The sequence below is a fragment of the Crocodylus siamensis genome, chromosome 1 (assembly GCF_052110815.1).
Source record: "Crocodylus siamensis isolate JL-2025a chromosome 1, ASM5211081v1, whole genome shotgun sequence".
Classification (NCBI taxonomy): domain Eukaryota; kingdom Metazoa; phylum Chordata; order Crocodylia; family Crocodylidae; genus Crocodylus; species Crocodylus siamensis.
This window is the reverse complement of record NC_143395.1, coordinates 378,870,557-378,883,448: the sequence shown is the minus strand read 5'-3', so window position 1 is coordinate 378,883,448 and position 12,892 is coordinate 378,870,557. Positions and strand designations below refer to the sequence as shown.

The window sequence follows — 12,892 nt, the reverse complement described above, 5'->3', positions numbered from 1 at the left end:
CTCCATTCCTGGCTGCATGTGTGCTGTGTCTGTGCACATATACTCGGCATTTACTGGTGACGTTATCAGCTACACTGGCTAAAAAAGGCTGATTGCCGATAATGTTAATTTTTTTCAGTGCTGATCCAATGTTCAACTGATATAGCAGTGTATCTCTATTAAACAGACATTGTTATCCCGCATATTGTTTGATCCCATCTAAACTTCATTATAATACTTCAAGTCACTAATTTTTATACAGATTCCACATTTCAGTTCTAACATTTTCATTACTAAAAAGATACAAACTGTTATTGACTGGCATCTTCTTGCTCATTCAAGAAGTGATTTATTACATACAAGACTTTGTAGCTTTGATTTTCTTGCAAAAAAATAGCTACATGTACATATCCATATATACAAATATGAGTTTCCAGATATGAATTTACCTTTTACTCTAAAACAAGGGTTGCCACCATGGGCCACTTTTTGCAACCCAGGCCCACACTGGGCTGCACTCCTGCATGCCCTGGCAATTGGCAGATGCTGTAAACAGAATAGCTGAATAGAAGTAGGCACAAGGACCCACTTGGGGATGCCTCCACTGCCTGAACAGAGAGAATACACTAAGCAGAGCAGCCAATAGGACATTGGGGACACCCCCTCTGTTGCTGTGGAGCAGATCCAGCCTGTCCATGGGACAGATTTGGCATGTGGGCCATTGTTTGCTGACCCCTGCTCTAAAAGATAGGACACAAATCACAATGAAAGTCCAGTAAGTATAAGAACTCTCTAGGCATATGCATAACTTACTTGTCCCAAATCTGTTACATTAGCATTACTGTTTTTTAGAACAGCTTCTATGCATAAATTGCTTGTAAAGATTAAAATTATTTTCTTTCTACACTCAGCCAAAATGACACAAGCTTCTGATTTTATAATTCTTAGTATATTACACACCTCAACTGAAGTCACTGAATATCTGTCCAAACATACAACAGTTCAGTTCATTTTCATATCTGCACAAATGGTTCATGCATACAATACAAGAGTTCTGTCATAAAACCTGTTAAATGCAGTATTTTAGATTATATAAATACTGAACAGTCAATTATTAGCTCACTCTCGCTCTTCTTGCATGGTACAATCAATAAGACTACAAAAATGCATGAAACCAATGTAACACTAATACTAAAGAAAGTTATTTTATTAATAAAGGTTACTGCTCTGAAATTCAGATGTGTTTTCCTGTGGTTCATTAGGGTAACAGAGAACTGACACTGTTGAATAACTGGTCCACTGCAAAATGTCAAGATTTTATTACCTAGCCAGGAAAAGCTGAAAAGTAAAACAACAATAAAATACTGGAAATCAATGTTAATCAATATGATGATGGAATGTTGAGACTAAAAATACAGACCAGATTCCTGAGGAGACATAAATAGTGCCATCTGGAATGTGTGCTAGACACCAGAAACATTACTGTGGCATGGAGCTCTGCCAGCATAAAGCACTGCCACATTGGTTGGCATCTCCTCAGTGCAGGTTGAGCAACACTGCACTACTCAACTTTGAAGGAGACTACTTCTGAGATGAAACATATTCATTCTTCTTTTCAGACCCTAAAGAACACACACATTTAGACAGTTCATTTTTTAAAGATTTGACATTAGTACCAAGATATTTTAAAGAATTCCTTAACCAAATATAAAACAATATAGTATAAAGAGTATTGCTGAAAAGTTTCCAAAACGGTCAAGCATTCAGCTTGGTACAAAATTCTGACAATGCCACATACTGTATTAGGACTGTAATGTTGTTGTAGCTGTGACAGTCCAGGGGTTATGCTAGAAGCAAAATGTTCAATAACCCTTTTTAGACTAACTGTATAGCTGAGCAAGACATCAGACAAATTTTCTAATGCAAGGAAGGACATTTTGTGCCCGAAAGCTCATATAACATTTTATCCAACCCTACAGTTGGTCCAATAGAAGATGTTATTAAGCTTTCTTCTTGCAGGAACACATTAAAGCCCCAGATTCTCAACCGCAGAACTAAAAGGGTGGGAGCCCGGGACATTTGGTTTCCTCCAATACTGACTGCCCCAGCACTGGTCTAGGTCTTTCAAGTAAATCAGTTCATTCTGGGTATTATTCTAACCTATGCCAACTACCAACACCAGCCAGGAGCCAATACAACAGACAAGCACATGATGGAAAAGCATCCTAGACATGCCTCATTGTTAATCAGCATGATGTGACATGTTTATTACTCTAAACATACCCTCCAGAAGATAGCTCTACATATAGGACAGTTTTTTGATGGGGCAATGCCACAATCTCTTACCTGGAAAGAGGCCTCCCTATGAGATTCTGCAATAAACTTTCCCTCTACTTCCGAAATCCATTTCCCAAAGAATTTTAGGCAAGAAATATATATGTGATCCCACCACTGACAAGTTATTTTGAGCCAGTTCGTTTTGCCAGCAGCTAAAGGAAAAAAATATTTGAAGACTGAGACTGTGACAGCAGTTTCATCACCCTGTAATCTGCCAAATGCTTTCCTTTCAATCGCCTTCAAAAAAAAGTTTAATGGTTCTCTGTAGAGGCCCTTTTTGTGGAAAATGTGTGCTATGTTTTGATCAAAGCCCTCTTCATGTTAAATGCAAATTTCCCAATACTTCAGGTGGGGAGGATGCAATTTTCACAAGTCTTCAGAAGGAATTCCAATGATTGTCAAGTTGCAGCACATGAATCTTCCTTCAGCCAACCAGCCATAAACCTCATTGGAGGCTATGAAAGAATTACTGAATTTTCACAAAATGCTTTAGGGCAATTAGACGTTACAACAAGGTTTGAATATTTCTCAAGACCTAAATGTCATTTTTTTTCCATCTTTTGTTTGCTCCCTCACAAAGCAAACAAATGTCATCTTCACAATTTATTCTATACTCCAGAACACAGGTGGGCAATTATTTTCAGCGAAAGGCCACTTACTGAGTTTTGGCAAGCCACTGAGGGCCGCATAACAGGCAGCCAGGGACAGATAAATATTAGTTTTCTACATTTTTTAGAGCCCCGCAGGCCAGATCAAATGGCCTTGTGGGTCGCATCTGGCCTGAGGGCCACATTTTGCCCACCCCTGCTCCAGAAGTCCCCTTTAGCAGCTTGGACACAATAGGTTACATTTCTCTTTTCACATGTACTAATCTTCCACAATTCCTCAAATGAATGCAAACCTTTTACTTAACCACTGTTGGCAATATTTGTATTTTAGTATGGCTGAACTTCTTCATTACATTTAACTGATGGCTTCGATGGGATTAAATTGAAAAAGGGCAGGAAACAAATTATTGAATATATCAGAAGTTACTGACACTGTGTATTGATACAAATACTGATCACTAATTTCCAGTATTTATCACAAGCTCCCACTTCTGTTCGTTAGAATGACAAACAGCCAACCGCATACATAGAGATTCCAACATTTTGCAGACAGAAGACTGAAAAATAAAGTTATCTTTATAGAGAACAAACCAGAATGACTGTGGACTTCCCAGAATTGCTAAGTTCTTACAAAGTAAGAGCCAACAGATCACATCATTTTCAATATTCATGAAAACATTTTGGAATGACAAAGTGTCAAAGTAAACAAAAAAGAAAAAAAATGGACGGAAAAATGCAGTTGGGATTCTCCCTTGGGAGAAAAAAGGTGATTTTATTTTTGATGTGGGTAGTTTGGTTTTTGCCTCCCTCACAACATATTTTTATTGGGTTAATATGAAAATATTAAATATCCACTTAAACAACGTATCTGCTAGCAGCAAGCAAAAGTAAGTAGCAGGATACATACTCTTCTAACTGATTTCAATAGTGACAGCATACAAGACAGAATAATTATTTTAATTCATTAGCAAAAACAAGTAAGTAATTAATTTTAAGTGGACTCCAGTAATTTTAAGAGTCACAATTCTATAATCTCTCCTCCATATTGTTACAATCATCCTAGGTGCTGTTTTTAACTGAAAAGAGATAAAAGGTAGGGTGTACCACTCCTCCCTCCCCACCAGTCTATTCTTCATTCATTGGACAGTAGCCAAACATTTGGCGAGCTATACCATTTCTCCTGTATTATGTCTAGCATTTATATTACTGAAGCATTACACAATGACTGCAGTCAATATTAGGTTGCCCATTGTGCTGCTCACTTTACAAGCACACAGGAAGAAAGTAATAAGCTGTTGGGGCTGAAACTGTCTACAGCAGCAGTCAGCAACTTTTTAGAGCAGGGGGCTGGAACTTCCCAGCTTGGATCCAAGGCAGGTTGTGTTCTGAAGCAGCTGATGCCTCTGTGGTGGCACCAGCTTTTCCATGCTGCTGCTTTCTTTACCCCCCAGCTGTGGAGCAGGGACAACTTCCTGTCCAGCCCTGGAATAACCACTGTCCTGTTCTGCCAGAATGCTGCTAAAGCCTGCAAGCTCTGTGGGCTGGATCAACTTGTTCCATGTGATGGATCTGGCCCACAAGCTACATGTTGCCAACCCCAGGTTCAGGATTTATTTATATACAGAAGTAAGTTTAGGCATGGGAATAGAAACACACAGGTCCCACACATTTCACATTACATGACTACACATTTTACAGAATTGTCTTCTAGAATCTCAATTTCCAATATAAAATGTTGCTAGCCATTTTGGCTGCTGACAAACATGGAAAAACAAACAACACCCCCCCTCCCACAACAAACAGCTTTACTGGAAGAGGAAGTGCATTACTTTGACCCAGCTCCCTGGCATCTCTATAGATTATGCACTTCAACAAGGCTTTCTGGAGCTTTTATCTAAAGCAGATTCAATTGGCTATCAGATGAAAGTGCCAAAAAGCCCCACTGAAGCACACGATCTATATAGATGTTGGGTGAATCGGGTCAAACTAACGTGATGCTTCTTCTGGGCATGTACTGCGCTTGGGAGCTTAAAGTAAAGCACTATTTGTTGTTTTTTTTCCGTGTCTGTAAGCAACTTGTGATTGTGGAAATACTGAAAGTACAAACAGCACTGCCTGCCTGAGTCTGCACAGGGACTAAACAGCTCAGAGAACTGTGAAATGTAGCCTTGATTAAAATTAATGGTGCAAAGATTTTCCCAGGTGCAGAATATCACAAATTTTGGAGACGAAAAAAGTACAGCACAAGTGCTGAATACTTTGTCATTTTGGTATGATGTGGTGCCCAACATTTGTTTTGTCTCCATCTTGTAGGGACCTGTTAGCAACTGCCTCTGGCTGCTCAGCACTCCCAGCAAGGGGGAGTTAATGGACTTTTAGCATACATTCCCTGCAGCATTCCTTGGAAGTAGACAACACAAAACTTGGGAGCAAACAGAGTTTGCAACAAGGAAGTGGGAGGAATCTGAAGTACAGATTGGTAATGTCAGCTGCTTGGAGAACAGCACAGCAGCTAAGGCCTAGAGGAAAATGACTTGTTGACACCCTGTCATATTCTTGCACAGCAATGAAGCGAGTTCTGCAAGGCAACTTGGACAATGTGAGGGAAACTAAGACCCAGGGATCAGAGGTGGGTTATCTGGAAAGCACAGAACAAAATCTAATCTTAAAAAATAATCACTGTTGAAAAATAACTGTTGACAAATTTTGCACCTAGGAGTATTGTCAACTACGAGCTATAGCTCTATGTTTTTCCAAGGTGAATGAGGTGGGGAAGATAATATGAAAGCATGAAAGAATAAGCTGAACACTACTATGGATCTGGTCTCCTGTCAGAATGGAACAGCATCCTGTACAGATATACTGTATTTGTTCAAGTTATCACTGCGATTAGGATGCTTGGTAAAAGCCATGGAGGGGTTACTGATTTTTATGGGAGGAGAGGGGTATAATTATTTCCAAGTAATTTTCAGTTGTCTAGTATATACATATCATCAACTTTGAACAAGAATGTGTATTATTAGTCAGTCCTTCAATTTCTCCATGACTGTCAACTTGATATGTCCTCATTTTCAAAAATGAGGGAAGTTATTTCAGATATTACCACAAAGCCTACCAAAAGGTAAGATACAGCCATCATATTTAATTACATCCCCAGAAACCTAAAACTGAGAGTATAGCAAACATTAAACTACTTATTACTACTGCGTTATGTTGATATTCTCGCTGCCTGTTCCTCTACTTAATTGTTTTAGACTGGTGGAGAAATAATTTAACTCTGCTGATAAACAACAAACAACTGATTCAGGTCCTTCTTGTCTGAACTTATTCCAGCCTGCCAATTTTTGGCCAAGACTCCCTTTCTGATCCAAGACAACATGCCTTCACCTTCTTCTCTTACGTATCTCACGGATGTTCAGTTCAAAGGCTATCTATCCTAAGCTACCCAGCCCTATTGTACTTTTCACTGAAAAGATCTGTACATATGCACTTATCCAAACCCATTAGAAACTGTGGATCTTACAAGACATAGGCTTAACCTGACCAGTTACATTTTGTTGTTCCTCTTTTTCTGTTGCCCATGTAGATAAAGTGCTTTGGGGTATGAACTCCATCTTATTTGTCTAAATGCTTTGCAGAGTTAGTGCTATGCAATTTTTACTCAAAACAGTCCTCTTCTACTAAGACTTAAGTATAACATGCTAGGTTGCACAAGGTCTCCAGGGCAGACCAGACCAGAAAATAACCTGGAACGCCAATGAGTTTTAACTGCTGTGTTGGTTATAATGTTTCTTCAAAAGAGGCAACCAAAAGAGTCCCCACATTGGACGCCGATTCATAGATGCTAGAATTGAAAGGGACCTCAACAGATCATCAAGTCCAACCCCCTGCCTAGGCAGGAAAGAGTGCTGGGGTCAGATGACCCCAGTCAGATGCCTATCCAGCCTTTTCTTAAAGACCCCCAAGATAGGGGAGAGCACCACCTTCCTTGGAAGCCCATTTCAAATTTTGGCCAACCCTTACCATGAAGAAAAATGTACAGGACAAAGAGCAGAAAAATTTACAGGACAAAGAACTGCCCAGGAGAGAAGTCAATAGTAAAATTCTGCCTGGGCCTAAGTAATGTCTTACAGTGCAGAAAGGATTCATATTCAGATTATGCCAAAGACAAAATAGGTACTAGCTGAGTCAAGGAAGCATAAGGCCCCTGACCTAAAGAGCTTACAAGGTCCCCAAGGAGCTGTATTTCTAAGGAAGAATGTCATTACAGTTTGAGAAGCATAGACCCAACCCTGTAACCTTCATAAGACAGCCTCACTGAAATCACTGGGAGCACTAATCTGAGTAGTAGCTTCTGCACTGATTTTATAGGGTGTACTGAAACAGTCTATTGCAATTGTATGAAAACTCAAACAGCAAACTATTAAACTACTGAGAGACTTTATTTTTAAGTAAAGAAATCTGACAGGCAAGCTGTTTACAGTCTTTTTCCAACCAGGACTGAATATCCAAATTAACAGCCTGCCTGGTGAAAGTGTTTGAAATATTAAGAGATGATCCATATAATCACTTACACTCTCAATAGTATGTCTGGAAAAAAACTAAACAAAATTAGGTTCCACTTCTGCAATGTAATCTGCCAGTACTGACCCCCAAACACATATGATGTCCTAATGAAGTAAATGAAACTGAGTGGGTACACAGGTCAACACTAGCAGGACTGGAGCCTTAACCTTTCCACAGTATGTATTGCTAAGCCAGTAACACACCACACAATTATTATGCCTGGAATGTAGCATGTCACAATCTAATTCGTTAATGGAATGCAAATGATAAAGAACTATTACTTGAATCATTAAGACTTTTGTGGCTAAACATTTCAACATAAGAGACAACATTCTAGAAGGAAGTCAATTAGATACAAGATTGACGAGAAAAGGAAAGGGTCAAAGTTCTGTATATATTCAAATACTGTACTAACTAGGTATTGGAATACAATTTTGCCACACTTATATAATTCTTAATATCAATAGAATAGAACCATGCTAATTGGTATTCCTAGATGAAATACCAATTGCAAATATCAAAATTGTTAAATATCCACTAAAAACTTGAGGCAAATACTGCAGAATGTATTTAATTTCCCTGACAAAAGTTTTAAATGTTTTGTAGCAGAATTAAGTATTAGAAAATTTTGTTAATGTGATGACATCTTAGTAATATAATGTCCCCCTTTGCTGATGCTACTACCTCTTTGAGAAGCAGGGAACGATAATTTTGAGTGCAAATTATGGAGCAAGTGGATTAGGAAAATGCAAATTACTAAAATTTTACAGTAAATATAAACCTAAATATAAATAAGGTGATGGCCTGAGAAATCTGTTCTAGGTACAATCTGATTCTTACATCTGACATGAAAAGATTGTTTATAACAGGAAGCTAGAAGGAAAATTGGCAAATTCATTCTGGACTAATCTGTATTTAAACAGCCTCAATTCTCACTGTACTCCAAACAAAGAGCAACTGCAGCTAAACAACAAAAATTTACCAAAACAGTCCTGAAAAATCAAACATAAAACTAGAATGTTGGCTAAAAGTGGACTGACGGAGGTAACGGTATCATTTGATTTTTTAAAAATCATTATAAAGAAGTCATTACTTGTAACAGGATCTTCCTGGTTTACAAATCATTTATTTATTTCTAGACCCAGATATTTCTACCAGTTGTGTTCTGGCTGCATCAGAACACTTAGCAGCTTTAAAAAAAACAGAGTAATATGGTTTTTTATAGCTAAAACATGTCCATTTCTTTTTGTAAGTGTATATATTGATATAAGATGGAGTATTCTACACAAGAAGTCTAACAGCAACAAATAATACCCTGTTAAGAAGGGTCTAGGGGTACTGAGGTGGCAGTGTGCTCAACTCAGAAAAAGGGGGGAAACAGCTTCATGTCACCATCAAGGGACTTCTCCAACCAGTGTTAGCAGTAGTGCAGACGGATTTGAATCCAACCCTTCCTAGGTAGCAAATGTAAGGTATTTTAAAGAATAAACTATGTTAACTAATGTTATGATAGGAAGATATCATAGAAGGGCTTTGGACTTCGAGGCAACAGATCTACCCCCACCTTTCCATAGGCATAACATACATACGATCTAAAAAGAAAAAACCCCCCAAAACCTGAAAACCTGTTTACAGTTGTTATTCTTCTTACTGCTTCTCCTTTAAAAAAAGGCAAACTTCATTTTTTCTACTGCAGCCAAACCAACTCTTTACAAGGAACAATGAAAAGGAGCACCTACACATTATTCCATTTCAATAGCCTAGTTATCACATATGTGTAGAAACCATGAACTGCATATTACACATGCCAGAAACAAGGGCTACTGATCTTTACCCTCTTCTGACAGTACTGGATTATGACAGCAAGATGTAATTTCACACCAAAAGATAGGAAAAAACCCGCTGTTCAAGTCACTATCAATCACGTTTAAATATAAAGCAGTTTCCCTCCTGATGGAAAATGTGTTGCTGCAAGAATAAAGAGGAAGTACATCAAAATACATTAATACCATATCTCGTGGTATCCTAGAAACACGTACATCAGGAAAGCCAATGGTGCACAGAGATGAACTTGCAGACATGAAAGACTCAGGGGAGAGTCCTCCCCTTCTTCCCAAGTCCCAAAATATGCCCGGCTCTACCTTTCTGAGCCAGGTCTCAAACACAGGCTGGCGTACAGTCCGCCATAAAGGATAGGAGTGCCCTTGAAAAACGTCCAGGTTACAGCTAGTACACAACAGATCTCACTGTGTCAAGAGGTACACAAGGGTTTGGGGGGTTTTGTTGGGTTTCTATTATTTTTATTTTTTTAATCTGCTGACCTGTACCGAGGGAAGAGATTCACTCCCCGCCTGCGCTGGATGCGGCAACCCCGTGGGGTCGGTCGGAGAGGAGGAATCAACCTGAATCTCGCCTGCTCCTGGAGCAAGCGGCTCGGACACCAGCCCCCGGCCCCGGGGCCAGGGCTGAGGCGGGAACAGCAGGCAGGGGAAAACGGAGCGAGTCCCAGAGACAGAGAATGTCCTCCCGGCTCGGCCTCGCCACATGCCAGGAGAAGCCCGCGGCTCCCCGTGCCCCCAGCGGCACCTACACTGCCAGGGGCACGGAACGGGGCTCAGCATCCCAAAACTTTCTGACGGCCTCTCCCGGCTCCCCCGTGCCAAGGGCAGGAGGGCGGCACTCACCATGTCCGCCGGGACGCTGCTGGACATCTTGCTGCTCCGCGGAGGCTTCAGCGCAAGTCGGGGAAAAGCCGAGGCGGCGGCGAGGTCCCAGCTCTGGGGCGCGCAGGCGGCGGCGGAGGCTCGGGGCCGGGGGCAGGCAGCTGCGCGGGGCGGCGGGGCGGGCTCCTTTGCCCCGCGTCTCGCAGCGGCCCCGGCCCAGGCCGCTAATGACGGGGTGACTCACGGGATCGCCCTGCGCCCGCCCGAGTCACCTCCTCCTCATCCCCGCGGGGCACCCGGCGGGCGGACCCTCCCCGGGCCACGGACGGGCCGCGCTGCTGGCCGAGCCGAGCCGAGCCGAGGGGCGGCGATGCGCTGCCCAGGGGTGCCGCCCGCAGGCGTTCAACCGCCACCGCCTCAGGTCGCGGCGCTCATTGCTGCTGGCGCCCCTCTCCCGCTCGCTCCCGGCCGCCTTGTGCTGCGGCCGCCCTCAGCGCGCCCCGCTCGCTGCCCCGCGCCCGCCCCCCGTCATCTTCCTTCAAGCCAACATGGCGTCTGCCGAGCCGAGAAAAGGGGACACGGTGGGGGACGGCGCTCCCCCCCCCCCGCGTCACCGCCGCCCGCCCCGCGCGCGGCATCATGGGGCTTGTAGTCCTGCCGGATGCGCAGTCCCCAGCCTGCCCCGCGTCCCCTTGCCTCAGGACTGGAGGCAGCGCCACGTGCGCCCACCCTCCCCGCAGCGCGGGGCTGGATACCAGCGGGCACATCTCCGTCGGTAGGCCAGGGCAGGGCGCCGAAGCGCACACACGGCCCCCAGGGAAGGGCTCAAAGGTGGCATCTAGGAGTGTACCCACCCGTGAAGCCGCCGAGGCTGGCAGAGGTCAAATCGCGCAGCCCCGCGACCGGGGATCAGCCCTGTCCAAACCAGCCTATGCAGCTCTATAACTCGGCGGTCCTCAACCGTTTGCACCTTACGTCCCACCAACCAAACCTCGGTCCCACCGCGATAAAAACAAAACCCCACTTTTGCGCTGTTCGAGATCTCTGTCGATTCATGTATTTGAAGTGCAAACAACTTTGATTTATTTTTTTCCATTGAGCAATGAGTTGAAGTCACACCTACACGACCTTTGCATCCCTGAGAAACGCTGCCATGACCTAACCTCTTACTAAACTGCCTGCAACCCTGACGCAACAGACAGGACACCCTATCCTGCCAGAGGTACATCATGGCAGCCACTGTCCTGCTTCTGTAAGGGGCTTAATTTATGCTCAGGAAACCCCAGGTTGAAAGCCAGGCTGTTGGCTACAGGGGAAGGCAAATTACCCACAGTCTGACCATGGGGTAAAATTCCCTCCTGAGCCCAAATGTGGCAACTGACCCCAAGCAGAGGAACTAAGTCTCAGCACTGGCACAGCCCAGTCCCCCAGCTTGGCTGCAGTCAATACCCTGTACCTCTGACACTGGTTTAAAAACAAAGCCAAACCCAGAAGCATAGGAAATACCCATAAGGAGCACATAGGCATAGATTAGTGGCTCTCAACCTATTTTGTACCAGGACCCATTTGTAAACATCAATGGCCCGTCCTGACCCAGTGCCCCTCGCTCCCAACCTGCTGCCCCCAGCTCCCCAAGGTGCGGAGTAGGGGGGCATGGGGGACCCCAAGCAGCCCCTCACAGGCTAGACCTCTGCCAGCCTGCAAGGAAAAAGCCACAGTTTCCCACATTTTTCTCCTTTAAAAAGAGAATCCATTTTTAAAGTTTGTTCACGGCTCTTTCTTATATCCTCATGATCCCACTTTTGGGCCGTGACCCACAGGTTGAGAAATGCTGACCTAGATCATCCCTGACCAGTAGCTGTCTAACCTCTTCTTGAACACCCCTGGAGAGACTACAACTTGCCTAGGCAGCCTATTCCACTGCCTTCCTACCAGAAGTTGTTCCTGGTCCCCAATCTACACCTACCTTGCTACAATGTCAAGCCATTGGTCCACATCCTACTCTCTGCAGCAAGAGAGAAAAAGTGTTCACCCTCCATAGACTCACAAATCCCCTCAGAAAATGCCAGCTCTGTGTTTTCCCTCATTTTTTGCTTACAGAAGAATAGCAGAGTGATTCTTCTGTGGCAAAGAACCCAGCAAACCCCCAGAAGGGCAGATTCTCCTCTGAAATCACACAGTTTATCTTGTGAAATGTGCACATCTACCAATACTAACATGTGGCACCTCGTATCACCCTTTAAAGGATCTTGAGGCACCCCAGCATGCTGCAAAACCCCAGTTGAGAATCTTTGATAATGCCTGACTGTCACTGTGCTCATATAAAACCACAGAGAAATGTGGCAGAGGTCCTCCTTTCAGGACCTCAGAAATTTTGAAACTGCATGTCTCCAGCATGCCACAGCTGTTGTGGCCAGGTAGAAGCATTTCAAAGATCTAACAGCAAGTTGCTTTCCCTGACTGAACCTTCAGTTTTGACTTCACTTCCCTACAACTTGCTCCATAAAAGTGCAAATCTGTTGACCTTCAGGATACATAGGAACCTCTTTTTCATTCTCTCAACTTCTGGGGAGGGGCAGGAATTATTGAGTAAAGTACGTGGTCTTAATGACTTGAACATAAGATTGCAAGTCAAGAGATATGGGTTCTATTGCAGGCTTTGCAGCTATTCTGTTGTGAGATTTTGGGTAAAACACTTCACTTCTCTTGTCTCTGTTCCCCCTCCCAAGCTTTGTCAAC

General features: G+C 43.3%; 1 protein-coding gene across 1 annotated transcript in view; it reads right to left on the bottom strand.

Moving 5' to 3' along the window:
• UBL3 (ubiquitin like 3) overlaps nucleotides 1-10,721 on the bottom strand; it is an 81,809-nt gene extending 71,088 nt beyond the window's left edge. The window contains exon 1 of the mRNA XM_090028164.1: nucleotides 10,175-10,721. Within this exon, the coding sequence (XP_089884290.1) occupies nucleotides 10,175-10,201 (27 nt within the window). The 5' untranslated portion in view covers nucleotides 10,202-10,721. The remainder of the gene's footprint in view (nucleotides 1-10,174) is intronic.
• Nucleotides 10,722-12,892: the final 2,171 nt, after the last annotated feature.